Below are 26,437 nucleotides of genomic sequence, written 5' to 3'. Positions count from 1 at the left end.
CTGATCTATTTTAAATGTTCTGGCAATGTACTTGGAATAGATTTGAGTGAATTTCCTCCTTGGTCTCCTTTAACATGCAGATTGATTTTTAATCAGTTCAAGCAAACTGCAATCCTCATTTTGTAAAATGCACGCAAATCAAGTTGCCTTGTTGCCATTGGATGAAAAGATCAATGAAAGGCTATTGAAGTCACAATGTCCACTTAATATCCTAGACCTTAACTTGCCAAACTCCAGCAATAACTATATTAAGGTCAACCAATAAGTGGAAGGAAGAGAAATTGTGTTTTCAGCAATTTTATCAATATCCCAGTTCTTCATAACAGGTTATTCCTAATATTGTACAGCATGCATTTCTAAACTGGAGGATTGCAAGGTCCCCAGATTTCCGTCTGGGATCCAGCATACCGCAAGCAACAACTCCAGTTTTTTTTTCTTGGTTTTTAATTTAGTAGCATATTTGTCATTGAATTGTTTTCTGCACTTAACAATTATGGTTTGCTAATTTCACCTGGAAGATGGAATGGAGGAACTCTTGGGATTTGAAATACCAGCAGAGTTCCCATACAATTTGGAAATGTAGCAGATTGTATTGATTTTAATTCATCTCTCAAATTGGAAAATAAACATTTAGTGTTTAATCATTCATAACGAATTATACTTGTAAATATGCCCAAATTTCTCAATTGTGCAAATAGTACTTGAATTTTTTTGGATTTGCTAAACGACGTTTGGAAAGCAAGGACTATAGAAAATGTTGGAGTAGCTTTCTGCTGACTTATTCAAATTTTTTTTGCTGAAGTAGAATGTTATGCTTGGGTAAAGAATTAATAAATGGATTAATATTAAAATGACATGTAAGAAAGGAATAACTTGGTGACTATTTCTGTTACAGAATGAAGAAACAGAATTAAGAAGATTATCATTTAAATTTTGAATGGAGGTGAATTCTCTCAAAATGCAGTATACTGTAAGTATTTGCAATAATTTTAAACATCTAGCCAGTGTAAGCTTGACATTAAATCTGAATTAAATTTTTGTGCACAACTGCATTTGAAGGCTCGAGAACTAGGGAATGAGGCATAGTCTAAGAATTAGGGCCAGGCCGTTCAGGAGAGATGCTAAAAAGCACTTTTGTGGACGCGCGCGCAGTAGTGAAAGCTTGGAACTCTTCAAATGGCAGTCGATGCTGTTTTGCAAGGATATTAAGGGAGATGGGCTCAAGACAGGCATACAAGAGTTTGAACAAATATCAGCCATTCACTTATTGAATAGTGGAGCAGGCTGAATGGTCTTCTGCTCCTACTTTCAGAATAGAACAGAAAATTGGAGAAAGAGCATTTTTACAATATCTGTTTACTGTTCTAATTGTGAAACTAGCATCCTAGTTTTAAATGTCAATGCTTTATCACCTGTCAGTGTTCCCTTTTCCATGCAGTATGTTGACTATGTAGATAGTGTCAAATCATATTTGGGAGTCCATCATTTTGGTGCTGATCTTTGGTGTATTTGATAAGATAATTTGTATTTCCATATGTTTGTGTGGTTTTAATCTATCCTGACTGCAATTATCAGCAATTTTGTCACTGGTGTAAACTAATCGGATGGGTAGGAAGGAGAAACTTCTTCATTTTGGAAATGTGATGTTTTGTTTATATCTCAGCCTTCCTTAGAAGTAATGAATCCATATGTTCCTTTCACCCAATTCAAGATTTTGAATGCTTCTGAGTACACATGTTCGTGTTCTAATTGGTAAAACATGGGTGTTCATTCTTTTTCGAATCTTCCCGCTTCTGTTAACTCATTGCTTGTACTGTTCTAGTATACTGTGTTATGAGTTGATCCTTGAATGGTTTCGTCAAGCTATAAGATTTGTACAGTATTCCATTGAATAGTAAAGTGTAATTTGAGGTTACGTAAAATCGAGATCCACTCATGTTTAGTTCTTCAATTTTTGAAAGCCTGGATTAATTTAACTACTACCTCGTATCAATGTTTTGAAATTATGTTAACCATTTCTTGAATCTGGCTCTTAAGTACTTTTGATTGAATTATCTCTGTTTTTGCTGTGTTAGCTAATTTCAGGTTAGCTAATAGGTTGATCCTACTATTGGGAAAAAGACAAAGTACTGTTAGCATAGATATAGGTAACTTGACATGACTTTGCTTGAACTAAATTTATGTTCAGCATGTGTCTTTTTTTCCCTCCTATTTCATTAGACATTAAATCTGTGGAGATACAATTTTTTTTTCAGAATGGTAGTTAGTATTGAGTTCACCAAGTCCTCATCCCAATTTAAGAAAAGTTGGTGCAAATATATATACAATTTGCTAATTTCGAACTAAGTGTGTGCGTACTTTTTAAAAATTATGGTGAATTTTCCTTCATTCTCTGCACCAATCCCTGGGCAAAGATCTGCCAATTGGTTGAATACTATTAAACCAATTCTGACTTGACATCCCTGGAATATTGTATATGAAGACTTTTTTAACTGCAAAAATAAAATGGAAATGTATTCAGAACTGTCAATGAAATGTTTTAAATTTAGTTGAATTTAGTTAGTGTTTTCACTGACAGTTAAGTGATCAGACGTAATTGTTGTAATGAAATGTCGACTAAGTTTCTGCAAAAAAAAATCTTAACTAGAATAGTAGCATCTGGATGATAATATTTCCGGACATCTAAAAGCCAAATTATCTGAATTAACATCAGATTTATTTTGTTACACATGATTGCACAGTTAGCATAATTATTTCTAAAGTACTTTGGTTCCAGGTAAATGTTGTACTCAGTGAGAATTACTACTTATGTTTATGATAGCTAATATTATTGCATATCATTGTCAAACTGACCAAAGCTGGCACCTGCCAATGTTTTAATTGAGAAAACTTTGACTTTGTGTGTGTGTGTGTGTATGCATGTATAATAAAAACATTTGAAAGAAGTTGGTTGCAATTAAATACCATGTCTGTTCTGTTTTTGAAATAGTATTGTTAGTTATGTAATGCTTTGCTATTTGATTTTCTGAAAGTGGTATTCCTTACTTGCGTACAAATAGGATAATGCTTATAAAGAGAGAAAGTAATTTTCAGCTGTTTAGTTAGTTTGACATGACATTTACTTGATAATGCTCGTCTGCTTTTGTTATCCCTGAATTGCAAGTCTTTTTGTTAAGAAATAATCCAAACTCTGCTAGCTTTCCAACAGAAATATTAAAAAGTATACTTTGCCGTTCATTTTTAAGAAATTATACATTTATTTTTGTGAAATGATTTTTAAAATAGGTGCAACATGAAGTTAGGAAAGTGAATGGGATGTTCTGTTTATAGTGAAGCGAATTTAATACAAAGTCAGGACGGTTATGCTTCAGTTATACATTACTCGTGATCTCACCAGTGTCATGTATACAGTACTGTTCTCCTTTTTAAGGAAAGATGTAAATGCAAAAATTGTTCTGAGAAAGTTTGTGATGAACATATGGAGTGTTTGGATTGCATTGTGAGGCAAGGTGAGGCTAGGTTAAACTGATATCAACTGGGAATGAGGTGACTTATTTGAAATGACACTGAGACACCCTGGGATAATCTGGGCTAGCAGTCACTGGTCTTAAATGGAATTTTTTTAAACATTGAGAATTCTTCATCCAAAGGCAGTGAAGCAGAGTCTCTTGAATATTTAAAGCAAAGGTCGAAAATGTTTGGTAAGCAAGGGAGTGAAAGGTTCTCAGGGGTAGATGGGGATTTGAAGTTAGTCAGATTTTATTAAAGAGCAGTCTTAAGAGGCAAAAATGGCCACTTCTGTTCTCAGTGCAGATGTTATATGTATGTTGGTTTGCCTTTTCTATTCTTTGCTTCTGAAATAATACTGTCATGCTGCAACTCTGTTTGCTAGTACAGGTTGTATTTCGCTAACCTGGCACACTCTGATCTGTCAACCTCTCTGTTTCAGTGCCGGCAATATGGTTCCAGTTCTGGTCTGTGTAAAGTTTCAGTTTGGGTGACAAGTATGGAGTGGGAATGGCCAGTCTCCATCTGCATTTTATTTTGGTGAAGTGCTTTCTTTTCCTGTCTGGAATAATTAAGATCATAATTTATGGACCCTTCCATGAAATTACTTAATGGTTCACAAATTTTCCATCCTTTGTTTTCTTTGCTAGAAAAACTGACCTGAAAGTGGATAAATCACCAGGATCAGATGGTCTACACCACATAGTTCTAAGAGAGATAGCTGAAGAGATAGTGGAAGCATTAGTGGTGATATTTCAGAATCACTAGAATCGGGGAGGGTCCCAGAGGACTGGAAAATCATGAACATGACACCCCTGTTTAAAAAGAGACTAACGCAATGGTTGGAAAATTACAGACCGATAAGCCTAACCTTGGTTGTGGGTAAGATCCTGGAATCCATTGTGAAGGATGAGATTTCTTAATACTTGAAAGTGGTAAGATATGGTAACGTCGGCATGGTTTCATCAAGGGGAGGTCATGCCCAACAAATCTGCTAGAATTGTTTGAGGTAGTAACGAGCAGGTTAGACCAAGGACAGCCAATGGATGCTATCTACCTGACTTGAAGAACACCTTTGACAAGGTGCAGCACAAGAGGCTACTGAGTAAGATGGTGTTAGAGGCAAGATGCTAACATGGATAGAAGGCTGCCTATCTTGGCAGAGAGTGGGGGTAAAAGGGTCCTTAGGATGGCAACCTAAGTGGTTTTCCGCAAGGCTTGGTGTTGGGACCACAACTTTTTGCTTTATACAGTAATGATCTAGATGAAGGAACTGGGGCATTCTGGCTAATTTGCAGACTATACGAAGATAGAGGGGTGGTTAGCATTGGAGAAGCTACAGAAGGATTTGGACAAGTTTGGAGAGTGGGCAAAAGAGTGATATATTAATACAATGTGGGAAGGTGTGAGGTCATGCACTTTGGTATGAAGACTAGAGGTATAGACTAATTTATAAATGAGAAAATTCAGATGTCTGAAGTGCAAAGAGACTTGGGAGTTCTGGTCCACGATTCTCTCAAGGTGAACTTGCAGGTTTGGTAATTGGTTGGAAGGCAAATGCAATGATGGCATTTATTTTGAGGGGACTTGAATATAAAAGCAGGAATATACTTCTGAAGCTCTGTAAAGTTGTGATCAGCCCACATTTGCAGTTTTGGGCCCCATGTCTCAGGAAGGATGTATTGATCCTGGAGCATGTTCAGAGAAGGTTCACAAGAGTGCTCCCAGCAAATTAAAGCTTAAGTTTGAGGATTCTGGGTTTATACTTGGTGGAGTTTAGAAGGATGAGTGGGGGATCTAATTGAAACATACATAATACTGAATGCCTGGACAGAGTGGACATTGGGAAGATGTTCCCATTGGTAGGAGAGACTAGGACCCGAGGCCACAGCTTTAGTGTAATGGGAAGACCTCCTAGGATGGAGATAAGCAAAGTGGTGAATCTATGGAATTCACTGCCATAGAAGGCTGTGGAGGCCAGCTCATTGTGTGTATTTAAGACTGAAATAGGTTCTTGATTGCCATAGAGATCAAGGGTTACGGGGAGAAGGCTGGAGAACGAGGATGAGAAATTTCAGCCATAATTTAATGGCGGAGCAGACTTGGTGGGCCGAATGGGCTAACTTCTGCTCCTTTGTCTTATGGACTTCCAATCACAAGGTTGCCATATTAGGAAGACCGATCTGACTACAGGTTGTAACAACGGTATAAGATGGGTAAAGGTGTATTTAGAATTGAATACTATATGCAGAGTCATTGGGGGGGGGGGGGGGGGGTAGAAAGTGCTTTCTTGTAGACACATTTCAGAAATTTTTGAGAGCTTTGAACTCTTTTTTTTTAATTCCTTTATTGTAAACATTTGTTATCAGAGAAGCTAATTCTTCAATGACTGAAGAGAACTTTGCTTTTAGGCATAAAAACAATTTTTAACAGTTTGAAAGATAAAAATGGACTGCAACATCATGACATTTTTCACTGGAGTGTATGAGATTGGGGGGGGGCGAGGAGAGGGGGTGACCTTATTAAAGTTTATAAAATCATGAGCGGCATCTTTTCCCGAGGCTGGGAGAGTTTAAAATTGTGCATATTTTTAAGGTGAGAGGAGAAAGATTTATAAAGGATATAAGGGGCAACTTTTTACACTGTTTCATGTGTGAAATGAATTGCCAGAGAAAGTAGATGCAGGTACAATTAGTATTCAGAAGACATTTTGATAAGGTTATCAGTAGGAACGGTTTGGAAGGATATGGGCCAAGCGCAGGCAAGTGGGACTACTTTAGTTTAGAAAAGTGGTTAGCATGGACCAGTTGGTTCAAAGGGTCTGCTTCCATACTGTATTACTCTTACTGGTTGATAGAAAGGAATCCTGCAGGCTTCAAGGGGTAAGATATTTGTGGGATCAAAGCATAGTGTTACTTAGTAAACCCTCCTGATTAATTTGGCCCAGAAACACACAAGATTTATTCCGTGCAGTAATCTGTGAAAATTCAATAGGCCAAGAACTAGTTAAAGTAAAAATTAACAACTCTATTTCTTAACGTATAACAGAATAATTAACTAACAACTATTTATAATTTCTTCCTCTAACCTATCTTTTACTTTCCCTTCTGTAATACTAGTCCAAAAAATTCCCAATTAAGATTTACAAAACAACACTTATCTCAAAACAAGCAGCTTTCAGTTTTGTCTGAATTTCTGTTGTCTTTTCTTCTTGGGGAGTCTGCTTCACAGCTATATTTCAGGCAGTCTTTTTACATGCTGGTGGCTTGGCAGTTCTCCTCTCAACTGTTCAGTTTTCCCCAGTTTTGTACTCCAAAGCATTGGATTGTCATTGGCTTTTAAGATTGTCAATATACTAAATTCAAACTGGATTGAAGTTTGGTATTTTTCAGGATATAATTTAAACTGGTCTAATTCAAATCTGTTGTCATTTCCAGGCAACCAGCTAACTTAACTTTTGACCAAATGTTACATTGTTACCTTATTGAGAACACTTGGTGCTGTCAGGTAGCTCTACCAGCTTTCTTAAAGGTACAATACATCCACATCTTCATTACACAGTAATCATTTGAGGTCAGGATTGATTAAACTAGACTTTCACGAGAAAGTTTTAGACCGACTTATAGTAACTCTTTTTACTTAGTACTGCAGTTTTATAGTAAAATTTAAATGTCAAAATATCTGCAGTTTGAGAGGCTGTGTGTACAAGGGCCAAGCACATTAGGATTGGTCTGATGGGACAACTGAATTGGTTATAATGAGGATACACTGAATACTTGCAGATTCTGGTTTCTGCCATGACGTGACAAAAGTAAATACCCTGTTATGGTGGAAGTAACATGGTAACTAGACTCGACATCCAGCGATCTAACCTAGTTTTTAGGGAAAATGTATTCATATCCCCCTACACCTAATTGAAGTCTAACTTTGACCAATAAATCTGGAGTTAAAACTAGTCTCAGTAATGGTGACCACAACTACAATTGTTGCAAATGTCCAACTAGTTTAGGAAATCTTTTATGGAAGAAAATCTGTCATCTTCACCTGGTGTGGCTTATGTGTAACTACAGATCCATGACGCTTTCTTAACTGCCTTCTGAAAGTACCTTGTTTACCATCTGTTCAAGGATTGTTAGGAATGTTGAATAATTTCTGGCTTGCTAGTGAAACAGGGGGAAGAAATATGCCTGCCATAATTTTTAGAATGAATTTTCATTTCCAGCTTATTCAGAAATTGGTTTCAGCTGAGCCTAGCATTGGAGCCAAACATGGAATTGAACAGCTGTGTTGAGAATCTCCTCGCGTATCCATGTGATTTAGTCAACAGTCAAAAGCCTTTTGTAAAAATGACAATCAACCAAGTAGCGAAACTATGATGTGTTCAGTGTCAATTTCATACTTGCCTAAATTGAAAATAAATGTATCTCTTTAAACCGTTCAAAGTAATTTTGCAAGAAGTCTGACCAAATGTATCAACCTGCTACTTATTTCTGTGCTGAATACGAGTTTGAGAGAGATCCTGTGAAAATTGCTGTTTTTCATGAACTAGTTTGGAAGGATAACTGAACACACTTCCTTTCTAATATTATTACATAGAATTGCTGCATGAAGGATATTGCTTATCACATTTTGTCTTATTATTTTAATATTCCCCGATTGCATTAAAAGGCTAGATGAAATATGGAGCTATAGTAGGATTATAAAACAGGAGTTTGCTATTTATTCCCTCAACTGTTTTGTCCTCATCTGCTCTATAATAACCAATAATCTGCATACTGTGATGCTGTTACCAAACTTGGCTTTCTATAAGAAGACAAAGAATCACAGTATATGTACTTAAATTTCCAAAATTGTCAATTAAAACGATTTGACTTGACACAATGCTAAAGGAGTCCTGTATTTGTAAATGGCTGACTGCTTACGTTGCAGGTGGTGCCTGATATAAAATTTCTGTTGGGAAAATTGAAGTCTGCGGCACAGAAATTGCTACTTTACAACCAGATTTCTTCTAGGCTGTTGGCAAAATCCATTGCTTTGCAGAGCAAAGTCTGGGTCATTGGCAAAGCTTTAAAATGGAGAAGATTAATCACTATTCTCAATTTTGGAAATTTTGTTTGTTTTCCTTTTTTCACATCTTTAATATAGCAAATATTACAAGCTGTCAGTGCTACATTTTTTTAAATTTATTGGTCTTACTCCTAGGGCTATTTGACATGGTTTGCATGCTATAGTGAAGAATTGCTGTCTTGATTTGGTAATCAGAGGCTTAGTCAAGGAGGCAGGATTTAAACAACCTTAAAATTGAAGCCAGGTGTTAAGGTTTAGGGAGGAGATGCTAACATTTTACAAATTGGACAGGATATAGCTAAATGGAGATGTAAGTTGAAGGCAAACGCCAGAAACTTTGGTAAAATATTGCTCCCTCCCATCTTGCTAGATCAAGCATAGAAGCCGTGAAGGAAAGGGTGCATATCATGTTGACTGAGCTTCATGTATGTTGGATAACAAGTGTCAACCAATTTTCACTCAAACTATGAAAGTCTTTTTCACTAAAGTTTGTAACTTCAGCCCGTGTTTGATTATCAGATGAAACACATACCAATCCCAGTGTTGGTGTTTCAGCATGGTGGTTCACGTAGTGTGTCTTGAGAATGCTGACCATGATTTGGAGACTTGTCCGTGCTGACCAGACGTCCCAATCTAATCTAGGCACACTTGCCAGCATTTGTCCCATAGCCCTCTAAACCCTTCCCATTCAGATGCTTTTTAAGTGTAATTGTACCAGCCTCCACCATTTCCTCAGGCGGGTCATTCCATACATGCACTACCCTTTGCATGAAAACGTTGCCCCTCAGGTTCCATTTAAATTTTTCCCCCTCACCTTAAACCTATACCCTCTAGTTCTAGACTCCTCCCCCCACCCCCCCCACCCCCACCCCCAACCCAGGGAAAAAGACCTTGTCTATTCAGCCTATCCATGCCCGTCATGATTTTCTAAACCTCTCTAAAGGTCTCCCCTCAGTCTCTGATACAGTAGACAATAGGTGCAGGAGTAGGCTATTCTGCCCTTCGAGCCTGCACCACCATTCAATATAATCATGGCTGATCATCCTTAATCAGTATCCTGTTCCTGCCTTATCTCCATAACCCTTGATTCCACTATCCTTGAGAGCTGTATCCAACTCTTTCTTAAATGAATCCAGAGACTGGGCCTCCACTGCCCTCTGGGGTAGAGCATTCCACACACCCACCACTCTCTGGGTGAAGAAGTTTCTCCTCATCTCTGTCCTGAATGATCTACCCCGTATTTTTAAGCTATGTCCCCTGATTCAGCACTCACCCATCAGCGGAAACATGTTTCCTACCTCCAGAGTGTCCAATCCTTTAATAATCTTATACATCTCAATCAGATCCTTTCTTAGCCTTCTAAACTCAAAGGTATACAAGCCCAGTCACTCCAGTCTTTCAGCGTAAGGTAGTCCCACCATTCCAGGAATTGACCTCGTGAACCTACGCTGCACTCCCTCAATAGCCAGAATGTCTTTCCTCAAATCTGGAGACCAGAACTGCACACAGTACTCCAGGTGTGGTCTACCAGGGCTCTGTACAGCTGCAGAAGAACCTCTTTGCTTCTATACTCAATCCCTCTTGTTATGAAGGCCAGCATGCTATTAGCCTTCTTCACTACCTGCTGCACCTTGTCTCAGTCACAACCCTCGAACTCAGCACCACCTTCCTAACCTGCAATCTTCTTCCTGACCTCTCCGGCCTATCACCCTCACCTTAACCTCCTTCCACCTATCACACTTTCAATGCCCCTCCCCCAAGTCCCTCCTCCCTACCTTTTATCTTAGCCTGCTTGGCGCAGACGACTCATTCCTGAAGAAGGGTTCATGCCCAAAACATTGATTCTCCTGCTCCTTGGATGCTGTCTGACCTGCTGCACTTTTCCAGCAACACATTTTCAGCTCTGATCTCCAGCATCTGCAGTCCTCACTTTCTCCTAGAACATTTTTTTTAAGTTGACAAGTTGTGTCTCATGAGGTACTGCAGGATCCGTGTTTGAGCCCCAGCTTTTGGGCAGCACAGTGACTCAGTGGTTAGTCTCAAAGAGCCAAGGACCTAGGTTTGATTCCACCCCCTGGCAACTGTGTGGGGTTTGTACATTCCCAAAGAGTCTAGTTTTCCCCAGGTTCTCTGATTTCCTCGCACAATCCGAAGATGTGGATGTGGGTGGGGTGCTCTCCTGAGGTTCAGTGGTAACTCGATGGACTAAACAGCCTGCTTGCACACTATGGGGATTATGTGGATTCTATTCTCAAAGTATCATTGTATGTATATGGGAGTTAATGTTTGTTTTTGATGGATGGCAAAATTTAGGTGGAAGTAATTTCAGCTTGGGATCACACTTAAAAAGAATTTTGGAATGAGCTTGCAAAGATTTAGTATCTGGAACACTGAAGAAATGAAGTAATTTGTATATCCAAAGCAACTAGAGAATTTGTTAAATAGAAAGACAACTTTAAGTTCAAAGGAAGTTGACCTTTAATTTAAAGGATTGCAGCTAGAAGCAAGGATACTTTGCTTGGAGTACACCTGGGCTGTTGTGTACAATTTTTATCCTTGTCTCGGTGAAAACAGAGATCGTAAGAGATTCACCAGACTAATTCCTGGGGTCAAAGGTCTTCAGCCCACAGGTTGAAAACAAGCTAACTAACAGTAGTACTGGAAAATTAATGAATTGGCCTTGCTGGCTATCCATTTTGAAATGTACAAGATAATTTGAAGCAGCAGTCTCATTAGTTTTACTGGGTATTCTTTTGGACTGTGAGGAAAGTTTGGTTTACTAAAGAAGTTGAATCTCTTGTCAAGAGGAAGAAGGCGGCTTAGTTAGGGCGCTTAAGAGTTACAAGTTAGCCAGGGAAGACCTAAAGAGAGAGCTAAGAAAACCCAGGAGGGTACATGAGAAGTCATTGGCAGGTAGAATCTAGAAAAACCCTAAAGCTTTCTATTGGTATATCAGGAATAAAGGAATGACAAGAGAAAGAGTTAGGGCCAATTAAGGATAGTAGTGGGAAGTTGTGTGTGGAGTCTGAGGAAAAAGGGAAGTGCTAAATAAATATTTAGTGGTGTTTGTCATTTTTATAAATGACTTAGATGAGGGAATAGAAGGAAGGGTTAGTAAATTTGCAGATGACAGGTCAGTGGAGTTGTGGATAGTGCCGAAGGATGTTGCAGGTTAGAGATAAGCTGCAGAGCTGGGCTGAGAGGTGGCAAATGGAGTTTAATGTTGAAAAGTGTGAGGTGATTCACGTTGAAAGGTGCAACAGGACTAGAGTACTGTCTGATGGTAAGATTCTTGTTAGTGTCAAGCAGAGAGATCTTGGTGTCCATATATGTAGATCCCTAAAAGTTGCCACCCAGGTTGATAGGGTTGTTAAGAAGGCATACAGTGTGTTCGCTTTTATTGGCAAAAGGATTGAGTTTTGGAACTATGAGGTCATGCAGTAGCTGTACAAAACTCTGATGCGGCTGCACTTGGAGTATTGCATACAGCTTTGGTCAGCTCATTTTAAGAAGGATGTGGAAGCTTTGGAAAGGGTTCAGAGGAGATTTATGAGGATGTTACCTGGTGTAGAGGTGAGATCTTACATGGAAAGGTTGAGGGACTTAAAGACTTCATTCGAGAGGTTGTGAGGGTCTTACTTGAGACATACAACATAATCCGAGGATTAGATAGGATAGACAGTGAGAGCCTTTTTCCTCATGCTGATGGCTAGCACAAGAGGACATAGCTTTTAATTGACCTGTGATAGATATAGGACAGATGTCAGAGATGAGTTCTTTACTCAGCTGTAGGGGTGTGGAACGCACTGCCTGCTACAGTAGTAGACTCCCCAACTTCAAAGGCATTTAAATCGTCATTGGATAGACATATGAATGAAAATGGAGTAGTGTAGAATAGATGGGCTTCAGATCGTTGCACCGACCTGTAGAACCATCGACGGCCGAAGGGTCTGTACTGTGTTGGGATGTTCTAAGGGTTAAATAGATTGCAACTATACTGCTGGAGCTCAGAACAATAAGAGTCCTTGTACTTTTTTTGAAAACAAGGAATGATCGTGTCTAGAAATAGGAGTCTGAATCTGAGCCTCCAGTGGTACGTTGATTTTTCTTTTCCGGCAGGTAGTGATTTTTTTGAGTTCTCAGCTCCTTGGTAATGTGGAGTTCGAAATGGAAATGTATAGGTTTAAGAATTGATTCCTGTCGTCTTACACGTTTTTAAGCATACGAAAATTGTTAAAGACTTTGGTAACTTTGAATAGCGGAGCGAGTTCGAAGAGCTGAGAGTGAGTGGCTGTTTGTTAAACCTCCCCACCCCGCAAAATGCTTTAGGCTGTTAGAATCTTTCGTGTTATTTTCTAGTTGTCGAGAAGAGAAAGGAGACCTCCTTTGTTGCAATTGAATTGTTAGCTGTAAATAAAGTTGTTAAATTGGCGCTTTGCTTGTCGTCTCCCTCGGTTGTTGTAACCTGGAAGGCTGTTGGCAGCTGCTCTGAAGAGGTTTCATTCAGTAAAAGGAAATAGAGAGAAAGGGCTGAGAGGATGCGCAGAGCGACTGAATCCGGGGTACTGCCGGGGGGGGGGGGGGCAGTATTAAATCGCAGCCCCTCGCGCCGTGCTCTCATTTCGTCCCGGAGCTCTCAGCAGCTTTGTATGTAACTCTGTTGAAGTCAGTTGAAGGCCGCTGCGGGGCTTTGTGCTCGCTCACTTTCGGCGTTGTGAGTGAATCGCGCTAACGGTTCGGGTCAAACCCGGTGACAGGGTGGGATGGCCGGTCCGTTTATTGCCGCAGGGCGGGGGAATCACTAACGGCCGGGAATGCCGTGTGAATGTGCGCCATCGGCTTCCATCCCGAATGGAAGCGCGGCGCGCAAACCACCGTCGTCTTTGAAGCTAAAATACGCTTGGATGAGAAACGTGTGGCGGGGTGGTCAGAATTGATGAAGCGGTTTGGAGGTGTTTGTTGGTTATAACTGATGAAGGTTGGTGGTGTGTGTAAAATGGCGGCCCCACAAAGCCAGGCCGGCCGGAGATGGCCACTGCCTGGGACCCGGATCGTGCCGCACTGCGGCACTCTCTCTCTCCCTGCGAGGTGGGGAGAAACCGAGCTGGCTTTGGATCTGCTGGGTAGGTCGGGGGAGGAAAGTGTTCCATGTGCCGCAAACCATTTACTAAAGCAGAAAACTGCCTATTTACCATCCCCTCCTTCAAACTGTCTCCATCCAATCGACCCCTTTTTTACACTACCACCATACAAAAGAAGACCTAATTTTACTCTTCACTTACTACCCACATAGGTAAAGCAAGATGTCTGACGAAGGAAAGCTTTTTGTGGGTGGTCTTAACTTTGACACGAACGAACAGTCCCTGGAATCCGTCTTCTCCAAATATGGGCAGATCTCCGAAGGTTAGTATCTGGTGTGGGGCAGCTAAATATAATTGCACTGTGTTGACATCACTTAAGTGGGATCTGGTTTCGAATGGACATCTTTGGAAGTTTGTTAGAAGTGTTTTTTTTCCTTTACATTCTTCATCTTCAGTATAGAATGAAACAGTGGAATTTTTTTAAAGTGCACGCATCCACCACAGCATTGATGCCTTAATTTTAAAGTCTTAAACAGGTTGATCATTTCTCTGTTGACTGGTGCTGAGGCAGGTAATTGAAGAAGGACAGCAGTAAATGAGTTATTGTGGGAGGGTGCAGTATATGTAGTGAGAAAAACCTTTTATTGCTGTAAGTACTGGCATAAGTAGTTTGAGTCAAATGGCTTGTTTCTTTAATTTGATGTAATTCTGTGATAGTCTGTAAATGTTTTTAAACTGTTTCAGTCATAAGATGGCGTTTCGTAACATGAACTGTTTTTCCCTATCTGCTTTAGTTATTGTAATTAAGGACCGGGAGACACAGAGGTCAAGAGGGTTTGGTTTCGTCACCTTTGAAAATCCTGATGATGCAAAGGATGCTATGTTAGCTATGAATGGAAAGGTACATTTAAATACCCATTGTTTCTGCAAACTTCACAATTAAGGTGTCATAAGTGGTATATCTGCTGTCTTAGCCTAGGAAATGGATTCATGCTATTCTCTGTCCCACTATTCCAGAGACCTGAGCACATAATCCAGGGTGACTCTTCATTATAATATGGAGAGAGCAATATCAAAGGTGCTGTGTCTAGGATCAGATGTTAAAGTTTGCACGTTCTCCCCGTGTGTGCGTGGGTTTCCTCCGGGTGCTCCGGTTTCCTCCCACGGTCCAAAGATGTGCGGGTCAGGTGAATTGGCCATGCTAAATTGCCCGTAGTGTTAGGTAAGGGGTAAATGTAGGGGTATGGGTGGGTTTCGCTTCGGCGGGTCGGTGTGGACTTGTTGAGCCGAAGGGCCTGTTTCCACACTGTAAGTCTAATCTAATACCCTGTCTAACCCCATAGGTGGATAAGATGGTGTTTTTTGAACTTAAGTAGAAGAGTAAGGATTCCTTAGTTAAAAGTTTATTCCCCATTGGTATTACTAAGGAAAATTTCTGTTCCTTGGCCATTTGGTCTCACTTCCTAGAAACTGTCTTTAGTTTAACCAGACATTACAAGTTTGTGTTCTGTTTGATGCTCAGCTTTGAATCATGTATCTATTATAAAATACTTCCACCTGTAATGCCCCACCAACTCTACCCATTCCTTGACCCACTTGGTGAAATCATCTCCAGAATCTGTTACCTGATGTTTTTACTTATGGATTCTGGTTTTCCAGATTGCCAGCATCTAAAATATTTTGTTCTAGTTTTCCAATGCTGTCCTGATCATTCCCCTATCTTCCTCCTCTGAACTTGCTTCATCTGTTTTATGTTGTTAATTTTTGTCTTATTGCAATTCTGTCAGGTGCCTTTGGATATCTATTATAATAAAGTGTTAATGTTTTTCAATAATTACAAACCATCTGCTGTAATTCCCTGTCATGTGGTAATGATTGCACTTTTCACGCAAGAAAAAACACTCAGTCATAACTTGATGTAAAGAAGGTCATACTCATACAGTATAGAAATAAGCCCTTTGGTCCACCACTGCTATGCTGACCAACAAAGATCAAACTATACTAAATCCCATTTGTCTGCACTGGGTCCACAGCCTACTGTGTTATGACATTTTAAGTATTCATTTAGATTCTTAAATTTAGCGAGAATACCTATTTCCACCACAGCCTCAGGCAGCACATTCTATATTTCTACCACTCTGTGCATGAACTACGCCCTCCAATCCCCTCTAAACCACATTTTCTTTGCCATAAACTTATGCTCGCTGGTCTTCGATTCATCTGGCATGTGGAAACGGTTCTCATAATCAGCACTTTGTGCCTTTCATAATTTGTTATGCTTTGATTAGATATATTTCAACCTCTTCTGCTCCAGGGAAAACAAACCCAACGTATTCAGTTTTTCCTCATAACTAAGATTTTCATCTCCAGCAATATCCTGGTCAATCTCCTCTGCGTCCTGTCCAGTTCATTCACATCCTTCCAATAGTGGAGTGACCAGAATTGCGTATGTTATAAAACACTGGTTAGGCCACAGATGGAACAAGGGTGTAACAAGAGCTCTTGTTCATACATTCTACAGCTTGGCTGGTGAAGGCAAGTATGTCTTCACCACCTTGTCTACCTGTGCTGACATCTTCAAGGATCATAGGTATACAATCTTGAACCAAAACCAAGAAAGCAGCATGTATTCTAAATTCCTTAAGCATTGAGAGTATATTTACCATACTTTTACGTAGTAGTTATGAGATTGCATTTACTTAGAAGTACAAATGCCATAAACATCAAGGTCCCTTTTTTCCTCCGTACTCCTAGGGACCTTCCATTCATTACCTTCCTTAATAGACCTCCCAACATGCATGTCCTCATACTTAACAAGATTAAATTCCATTTGCCATTGTTCTGTCCAATTTACCAGATGATCAGTATCGGACCATAGCCTGACACTGTCCTCACTACCTGCAATCATACCTTCAAACTCCTATCCCAAGTTGGTAACGTACGGGCGGCGTAGTGGCTCAGTGATTAGCACTGCTGCCTCACAGCGTCAGGGTCCCAGGTTCGATTGTAGCCTCTGGATGACTGTCTGTGTGGAGTTTGCACATTCTCCCTGTCTGCGTGGGTTTCCTCCGGGTGCTCCGGTTTCCTCCCACAGTCCAAAGATGTGCAGGTCAGGTGAATTGGCTCATTGTGTTAGGTGCATTAGTGAGAGGGAAATGGGACTGGGTGGTTTACGCTTCAGAGGGTTGGTGTGGACTTGTTGGGCCAAAGGGCCGTTTCCACACTGTACGGAATCTCAATCTAATCTAATCATAACAAGCAGCAAGGGTCCCAGCACTGATCCCAAGGTCTTAAGAGATCCAATGGCTCTCTTTTGCTGTTGACTCCTTTGTGCTCTCTCAGCACTTCAGGGTATCCTGAACATTGTTAAAAATGCAGGAACTTTCTTAAGTGGTGCCATTTGACGTCTAATAATTAAGATGTCATTTTTCTTTGCAGTCTGTTGATGGGCGTCAGATTAGGGTAGATCAAGCTGGAAAATCCTCTGGAGAACGGTCCAGAGGCTACAGGGGTGGAAATGCAAGTAGTCGTGGATTTTTCCGTGGAGGATCTGGGCGTAGAGCCCGTGGGTTTTCTAGAGGTATGAAACATTAACAATTATACTTTTAAAAGAATTTCACCACTTCAGTGACTACATTCAGCTGATCTTGAAAAGACTGCTGTGTAGACTTTTTGCTGCTCCCTTTATTTGTTACATTATTGATTTTTTTATAATAATGAAGTTACTGTATTTCTGGTCAATGTATAGCAGTTTTAGAATAACTTATTTTCAGCTCATAGTGACCATTTGGTTATGTTTAATGTGGTTTGAAATGAATGTTTAATTAAATTCATTATTTGTATCCTTATGCAGGTGGAGGAGATAGAGGGTACATGGCACGATATGATTCAAGAAGTGGTTATTCTGGATCAAGAGACTACTATAACAGAGATAGGTGAAGATGTTTCTTCGTTATTTGTTTTAGATATTTTCAACTCATCCTGTTACCATGTACCTCTGGAACAGATGGGACTTGATCTCAGGTGTTCCCATCCAGAGGTTGGGACATTACCACTGTCACAAGTCCCCATGATTGGCAGAATATTTTTATAAATAACTATTTGCTCTGAATACTGTCTTCAGTTCTGATCTCCCCACCGTCAGAAATATTTTGCTAAACTTGAAAGGGTGCAGAAAATATTTACAAGGATGTTGCCAGAAGGTTTGAGCTACAGGAAAAGGCTGAATAGGCTGGGGCTGTTTTCCCTGGAGCGCCGGAGGTTGGGGGTGACCTTAGAGGTTTACAAAATCATGAGGGGCATGGATAGGGTAAACAGCCAAGGTTTTTTTTCTTGGGGTGGGTGAGTCAAAAACTGAAGGGCATAGGTTTAAGGTGCTGTACCGTACAACTCAATGACTATGACTATAAATGATCTGGAAAACACTACAGGGATTTTTGTTTGTCCCTAGGAGTCAAGGGAGCTATGGCGGCGGTGGTTCCTACAGGGACAGTTATGATAGTTAAGGTAGGTGCCGTTAAAAATGAAAAGTTTTAAGTAAAAATTTATTGGGTTGGGGTTACACTTCATATCTTCTGGTATGATGTAGTTATTTTGGTAAGCAGTCTATTTGCACTGTGCAGTGCAGTAGTGCATTTCAGCATTGTCCACACAATTTGAATTATAGAACCATAATCTCTATACTGAAAGCTCAGTACAATGTAATATTGATTCTTCCTGTTGTACCACTCAACAGTGCATCTCCTGGGGCGGAAAGTATTACTAATGGTAGGTTCTGGCCTTGCAGATTGAAAGAACAGGTTCTTGGTCTGTGCTGTACCATAGTACTCAATCCCTGCTACTAGGTTGTATAAATTAACTGCAGTAGCACAATATTTGTCAAACTGGTTCATACTGCCATAGTTTAGTGCATTCTTTTCCATTTTGATCCTGGCCTTTTAAACTTTTTAGCTCCTAATCTGCATGCCATTCTTATTGCCATCTGTTCAGGTAACTTAACAGATTTGTCCTCCCATCTAATCATAGGCACTACAGTCTTGAACTAAAACCAAGAAAGCAGCATGTATTCTAAATCTCTAAAGCATTGAGTATCTTTACCATACTTTTATGTAGTTTGAAAATCTCAGACCCAGTCCCCTGTTATCTTCCCATAATGTATTAATTGTGAGATTGAATTTACTTTGGAAGTACAAATGCCATAAACTTCAAACGTCATAATCTTCGGGTAATGTTCTACTGTGCCTGATAGCTCTAAAAGATGATCCAATTCAGTCCATAACACTGATCTAGCAATAGGAAGAAGAAGCTATGATTACTATTGCAGTCTTTTTACATTGTACCTGCTTCTTGTTCTCAGCTACACAACGAATAAATAAATCTTCCTGACTCAAGATCGTCCTTCCTATGGCTGTATTTATAAAGATTTTCGGAGCTTCGTGGATTCGTATTGTGTGCTTGTATTCTCACTGACTTGTAGTAATTCAGTTTGGCCTTGTTAATCACAGCCTGACAGCTTCTGACATGAGGATGCACACTAAGTGTTGGTTTGGTAATATTGGAATTAAACAATGAAATAATAAGCATTCTCAGGCAGATGGCAGAGCCCTCAATATTTTTCTTAGTAATATTTTGAGGTTTTCATTTTACTTTAGAACCATCTTGTTTTTGTCTTTGCTCAAATACTTCCTGTAAAGTCTAGTTATTTTGGAAATGAAGTTGCGGGGTTGACTGGAATTCTAGTAAAACAAACATGTAAAAGGGGCTTATAGTGTGTTCTCAATCTATTTTTATGCTAAGCAAACTGATGTTTTATAGAAGCTGAACAAGCTGTGGTCTTTGTTTCGAAATAAAGGCTTTTATAGCCACTTATTCTTGTTTCATTTTTAAAAAAATGTCATCTGAAACGTTCCTTTAGTGTAGCAGGGTAGGAAAGCAACATTGGAACGGAAGATGTCCTCTGTCTCTCAAATCGTCTTGATACTGCTGAAGATAAAAGGCTTCATTTTTAACTTGTGATTGGACTTTTGTGCATCTTTCAGTAGTTTCAAGAGTTCTGTACACTGTAAATAATCAGTTAATCATGTTCCAAATTCTTCAAAATTTACAAATGAAGTCCTGAGCAATGTACCTTTATAAATTGACATGTATTGGATGAGAAATATTTGAAAATGGCTTTCTTTGTGTTGTATGTTCAAGTGGTTTAGAGTTGACCTTTTGTACTGAAACAGGCTTCACGAAGCCTCATTAAACAAAATACGTGACTCATAACCCTGATCTTTCTGTAGTTGGATTCTTATGGGATGGGATGTAGTAGAAAGGGTATAGGTATAGATTAATTTTGCAATCCTGTAATGTTAAAAGTAGTTGGAAGGTCAATTTTAAAAATTGGTGATATTAGGAGCTAGTTTGAGCAAGCAACAAAGTCTTTAATTGCTATTCAATTATAAATATAAAACCACAGTTGATGCCCTCCTTAGTTTGAAAGTTAATTGATGAGATGATTGCCAGTTTAGGATTGAGCAACCTGTGGCAAAGGCTTTTTCAGATACTCTATATTGTAATGTTTTTATTGTATAGAATATAACACACTGTCATAAGGTATCAATCAGTTGACCTAAATTGAAATCAGAATGGTCCCTTTTCAACAGTTGTTTGCATTCTAATCATTACTACAGTTCCAGTTTTCCCAAGTAACTGGCATGCCTGAGGTAATTGCCACGATTATTGGTTATTTGAAATTATTCCTTAGGTTGGATGTTGAATCTGTTGTACTTGCCTTTCATTTTAGATCATTGTTTTCAAAGCAGGGTTATGAGGAAAAGTGCAGTTGAGGATAATCAGATTAGCCATGATCTCGTTGGCAGAGCAGACTCCAATTGAATGGTCTACTTCTGCTCCCTTGTCTTATGGTCTTATAAATAGCTTATGTTTGTAGTGGTAATTTTCTTCATTACTTTATGCAAAAGGGTAAATTTTGAATGGGGAATGTTGACATATTAGTTTGAAAAGAGCTACTTCTGGTGCCAGCTATCAAAAGGCTGTCTTTCTGTTGAAGAATTTTGTTTTTTTTTTATCTTTTTTCCCTTTTCATGTTTCTCAAAAACTGATAGCTTTATTGTGACCTACTTGCATTGAATAATTGATTACCAAATGGAAAAGTTCCATTCCAAAACTTACTACTTTATGGCTGACGTGATAATACTACTACTAGCGGCTGGATGATGTATGAAAGTTTCTTTTTTTTTAAAGAGTTCAGTTATCAGAAACATCAGGATAAAAGTTATCAACATTTCACAAACTGTCTCTGTTGCTATAAAATTGGGCACAGCTAAATTAGGTGCAAATGTCTGTTCAGAAAGGTATTCAAGTCCATTTAAAGATTTTTATAACGCTTCACAACTTCTAAGGATCTTTGCTAACATTTGGAAAGAAATGGCCATGGAGAACGAAGTGCTGTGCCTTCTTCAATGAAACCTGAGATGAAAACAGCACATGGCTAAGTGCATATGTGGATATAGTCCTAGATTTGAGGTAACTCCTTTTACTCTCATAGGCAGTTTCTGTTGACTGTTCATTCAAAAGACTGAAATAATGTGCTTGTGAAATTTCATTTATTTTATTGGGTTAGTTCTTTAGCAGAAGCCAATTCATAAAATTGAACACCACGCCAAACCTTACTATAAAGCTTTATTCCTTGATCTATTCATTCAGTTGCTTGCGGTATTCTATTCCATTGACATATAACAGTGGGTACTCAAAAAAAAAATCCCTTTAAAAGAAATTGGACATTATAACATTAGTGGCACAATTTATTCCTTTAACTAGGATTTGCCTTGTGACTTTTTTCTGAAAATTGTTAAAAATTACATTAAATTGTTAAGCCTGAAAGTTTCATTTTGTTGAGTTGTTCTAAATGTCCAAACATAACTAATAGTCTCTCTTCATATTGCAGAATGAATCTGCGTGATTTCAAGTGAATAATGATGTTGATTGCCCCTTGACACTGAAGGCAGAGGAAAGCATGTGGGGGTAAGTTTGATTCACATTTTCACTAAGTTGCATATGTAATTGTGTTTTAAGTTTGAGACAGGTTGATTAAATGTTTTGGCTCCTAAATTGTCTGTCTACTTTTACTTCCATTGAAGTAAGGCTTAAACTAGTGCCGTTGTCCCTTGGTTAACCTAGCACTTTTAGATTTCTTTTCAGTAAAGAGCAAATTGCCTTGCCATGTTGAGCCAAGTAAATAAAATTGGTGATTTAAGGAAAATTACTTTGAGGCTCAAAATGGTTAGAGGCACACTTTAAATGCATCAGAGACTGCTGTGTACTTTATACTAGTATTAAATATATTAGAAGAGCACTTTCAGAGTCTCCCTCTGTCCAGGCAGCCATTGAATTCACATTTTATGTCGATCTTTGTAGTACCTCCTTGTCAAATGAAAAATATACGTTACAGTTAAAGTTTGTTATGTCCATAGGTGATCCAAGATAATAATATGTATGAAAGATCAACTTTGTGGATATTATCAAACAACTGGATGTATAAATGTTTGATTTTATTATTGAGGTAAGATTCTGAGCTGAATGGAAAAAGTCCTATTGTATAAAAAGTAAAACATTAAGTAGAGTTCTGTTGAAGAGTCACTGCAAAATTGGAATGGAAGTAAACAGTGAAGGTTGCCTCAGTGTATAAATAGCTCTTGATAAGATGGGCCAGTGGGCTGAGGAGTGGTAGTTGGAGTTTAATTTAGATAAAGGTGATGTGCTGCATGTTGGAAAGGCAAAATAGAGGAGACTTGTACACTTAATGGAGAGGTCCAGGGGAGTGGTGTTGAACAAAAAGGCCTTGGAGTGTAGGTTCGTAATTCCTTGCACGTGGAGTTGGAGGTAGATAGGATAATGAAGAAGGTATCTGGTATGCTTTCCTTTATTGGTCAGAGCATTGAGAATAGGATTTGGGAGGTCATGTTGAGGCTATACAGGACATTGGTAAGGCCACTGTTGGAATGTTTAGTGCAGTTCTGGTCTCCTTGCTATAGGAAAGATGTTGTGAAACTTGAAAGAATTCAGTAAAGATTTCCAAGTATGTTGCCAGGGTTTTAGCTATAGGGAGAGGTTGACTATGTTGGGGAGGTTTTCCCTGGAGTGTCGGAGGCTGAAGGGTGACTTTCTCATGGTTTTATAAACTTCTGTAGACATGGATAGGGTAAATAGGCAAGGTCTTTTCCCTGGGGTTGGGGAGTCCAGAACTAGAGGGCATAGGTTTAGGATGAGAAGGGAAAGACTTGAAAGGGACCTAAGGGACAACTTTTTCATGTAAAAGGTGATGTGTATATGAAATGAGCTGCTAAAGGGCATGATGGAGGCTGGTACAATCACAGCGTTTAAAAGGTATCTGGATGGGTATGTGAATAGCAAGGGTGTAGAGGGATATGGACCAAGTGCTGGCAAATGGGCCTAGATTACTATGAACCTGCATCCCAAGGCCTCTTTGCTCAGCAACACTCACCAGGACCTTACTATTAAGTGTATAAGCCTTGTCCCGATTTGTCTTTCCAAAATGCAGCACTTCAGATTTAACTAAATTAAACTCCATCTGCCACTCCTCGGCCCACTTACCCATCTGATCAAGATCTGGCTGGCATGAATGAGTTGGACCGAAGGATCTGTTTCGGTGCTGTATGTCTCTGTGACTTTAAGTAGTAATCTATTATATTTCATTAAGACAGAGTGTGGTGGTAGATGGTTGCCTTTCAGACTGAAGCCCTGAGACAGCAATGTGCCACAAGTATTGGCTGGGTCACTGCATTGCGCCACTTTACAGAGATGATTCTGATGTAAACATGGGTATGGTTCGTAGGTTTGCAGATTACACCAAAATTTGGAGGTGTTATGGATAGCAAAGAGAGTTGCCTCAGAGTACAGTGGGATCTTGATCAGATGGGCAAGTGGGCCAAGGAGTGGCAGATGGAGTTTAATTTAGTTAAATCTGAAGTGCTGCATTTTGGAAAGGCAAATCTAGACAAGGCTTATACACTTACTATTAAGGTCCTGGTGAGTGTTGCTGAACAAAGATGCCTTAGGCTGCAGGTTCATAGTTCCTTGAAAGTGGAGTCACAGGTAGATAGCATAATAAAGATGGCGTTTGGTATGCTTTCCTTTATTGGTCAAAGCATTGAGTATAGGAATTGTGAAGTCATGTTGCAACTGTACAGGAGATTGTTTAGGCCATTGTTGGAATGCTGTGTGCAGTTTGGGTGTCCCTGCTATATGAAAGATGTTGTGAAGCTGAAAGGGCTCAGGAAAGGTTTAACAAGCATGTTGCCAGGGTTGGAGAGTTTGAGTTGTAAGGAGAGACTGAACGGCTCAGTGGTTAGCACTGCTGCCTCTCAACGCCAGAGACCCGGCTCCTCGTGTCTGCGTGGTTTTCCTTCGGTTTCCTCCCACAGTCCAAAAATGTGCAGGTTAGATGAATTGGCCATGCTAAATTGTCCGTAGTGTTAGGTGAAGGGGTAAATGTAGGGGAATGGGTCTGGGTGGGTTTTCCTTCGGCGGGTTGCTGTGGACTTGTTGGGCCGAAGGGCCTGTTTCCACACTGTAAGTATTAATCTAATCCTGAATAGACTGGGGCTATTTTCAGTGGTGCTTTGGAGGTTGAGGTTTTAGATGTTTATACAATCATGAGGGGATAGGATAGGATAAATAGACAAGGTCTTTTCCTCACAGTGGGGGAGTTCAAAGCTAGAAGGCATAGGTTTATGGTGCGAGGGGAAAGCTTTGAAAGGGACCTGAGGGGCAACATTTTCATGGAGATGGTAGTGTGTATATGGAATGAGCTACCTGAGGAAGTGATGGATGCTTGTACAATTATAACATTCAAAAGGCATCGGAATGGATAGAAGATTAGCAAGGGTTTAGATGGATGTGGGGCTAATGTTGGCAAGTGGGACTAGATTTATTTAGGATATCTGGTTGGCATGGATGAGTTAGACCAAAGGGTTGATTTCCGTGCTGTACGTGTCTAAGTTTTGTAGTTGTAGAGATATGGTAACCTAACCCATGCAGATCCTAACAGTATTTTCTAATATTCTCCAGTGTATCATATTAAAGCAGTGGTGTTGAACCTGCAGTACACTGTGATCATATTTTTAAAGCATAATTCTCTGTTGTAGCGTCTAGTGTCATAAACGGTATTATCATCCTGTTCAATTATGTTGACTTGTTTTAAATGTGAAATGTCTATAGTCTAACATTTTCCCTTTCAATCCAGTTTTCTTATTTCTTGTCTTGTTAAAACTTTAATCCTTTTTTTAGGTACAGTCTCACAGTGATGGTTATTCTTCAATGAGTTATTCAATTCATCCATCAAGTTGAGTGAAAATAGTTGAAAATCTTTGCCCCAGAAGGCTGTGGAGACAGAATCATTGAGTATTTTGAAGGCCAAGACGGAATTTTGGAACTTTGAACTTTGTGGGAGCCTAAGATTATGGGAAATGGGCAGGGATGTGGAATGTGAGACTTAAGATCAAATTAGTCATGATGTTGTTAAATAGTGGCGCATACCTGAGAGGTTGACTTACTTTTCGTACTTCTATTTCTCATCCTGAACGGCAGCTAACCTTTTACAAGGAGATTATTGCTTACAGACATTGGCTATCAGCATGCAGCATAGACCTGGCTGATCTGCATTAACCTCAAGAACATTTCTACTTGTAGTAGAAATCTGCACATGTGTTTTTCCAATTTTTATTGTTCAGTATCTTGTTTGTTCTAACTTCATGATAAAATATGTATTTGATCTGAAGGTTGGTGGTTGCAGGCAGAGGATACTGTAAAAATACCAAGTCTGAAAGGGTGTCACTGGAAAACAGCAGGTCAGACAGGATCAGAGAAGCAGGAGAGTCGACATTTTAGATGTAAGTCTAATGTAGGGCTTATGCCCAAATCTTCGACTCTCCAGCTCCTCTGATGTTGCCTGTCGTGCTGTGCTTTTCCAGTGCCACCATTTCCGACTCTGATTTTCCAGTATCTGCAGTCCTCACTTTGTCCTAGTTGGAAAAAATACTAACTACTGCAAAACTAACTGCTGGAGCCAGAGGAAATAATGGAAGATTGTGCAATTACAAACTATTTCTTTTACAGTGTTCAATAAAATATTTGAAACAAAACTACCTGTTTTATGATTTGAAATGTCTAAAACTTGATATTTACCTCCTAATAATTCCAGCCAACACAATGTTGAAATTCAGGTCTGTGGTTATTCCTTTAAGTGACAGGTTGGACTATGTAGTAACTGATAACTTAACAGATTGATACTTTTAAAGTTGTGCATTTTTAGAATTAGTGCTTGCATGAATCAAATGTTTGCAAATATATTGTACTGTGGGGACACAAGTAGTTGAGGTTAGTTTTGGCTTGGGTTGGATGGTTAATTAATAGCTCTTGAGAATTCTTGCCAGCGTGCATGACTGGTTTCTGACAGATGCTAATCTTCTCCAGTTTGTACCAGCTTGGAGCTCACCTGAGGAAAACCCTACCCAACAAGCAATTAAAATGGACAGTCTTGCCAACAATGCCATGATCATCTTTCAGATTCTTGTACCCTGTAAAAGATTGCAATATCAAATGTTAACATACATTATTCCCCCTAGGCATATTCATTGTGTTGTTCTGGACAGTATAGCAATAGGAGTTATATTTTCGAGGTAGAAGAAGGACCACCTATCAATTGCCAAGTGTGCTGTCTTATGATGAAATAGCGAAACCCATGATGTTGCCAGTAT

General features: G+C 39.4%; 1 protein-coding gene across 10 annotated transcripts; it reads left to right on the top strand.

The window, feature by feature from the left end:
* The first annotated feature begins 875 nt into the window (after positions 1–875).
* On the top strand, positions 876–25,822 carry LOC132828915 (cold-inducible RNA-binding protein-like). Of its 10 annotated transcripts, none has more exons than XR_009646176.1 (8): positions 13,203–13,288; positions 13,868–13,977; positions 14,450–14,556; positions 17,094–17,235; positions 17,509–17,590; positions 21,607–21,683; positions 22,133–22,221; positions 24,969–25,822. XR_009646176.1 is itself a non-coding variant. In XM_060846112.1 (7 exons), the coding sequence occupies exons 2-6, from the start codon at positions 13,878–13,880 to the stop codon at positions 18,158–18,160; spliced, it is 486 nt and encodes a 161-aa protein (XP_060702095.1). In that variant the 5' UTR covers positions 876–970; positions 13,868–13,877; the 3' UTR covers position 18,161; positions 19,012–21,055. The 10 variants fall into 10 exon arrangements, 6 of the variants coding, with proteins under 6 accessions (XP_060702095.1, XP_060702096.1, XP_060702099.1 ...); XR_009646175.1 differs by lacking the exons at positions 22,133–22,221; positions 24,969–25,822 and adding exons at positions 18,109–18,161; positions 21,062–21,185 and having other exon boundaries at positions 21,607–21,686; XR_009646174.1 differs by lacking the exons at positions 22,133–22,221; positions 24,969–25,822 and adding exons at positions 18,106–18,161; positions 21,062–21,185 and having other exon boundaries at positions 21,607–21,686.
* Positions 25,823–26,437: the final 615 nt, after the last annotated feature.

Source organism: Hemiscyllium ocellatum, chromosome 28 (genome assembly GCF_020745735.1).
Source record: "Hemiscyllium ocellatum isolate sHemOce1 chromosome 28, sHemOce1.pat.X.cur, whole genome shotgun sequence".
NCBI classification, from domain to species: domain Eukaryota; kingdom Metazoa; phylum Chordata; class Chondrichthyes; order Orectolobiformes; family Hemiscylliidae; genus Hemiscyllium; species Hemiscyllium ocellatum.
The sequence above is the reverse complement of the archived record's forward strand: the minus strand, read 5'-3'. Positions and strand labels throughout refer to the sequence as shown.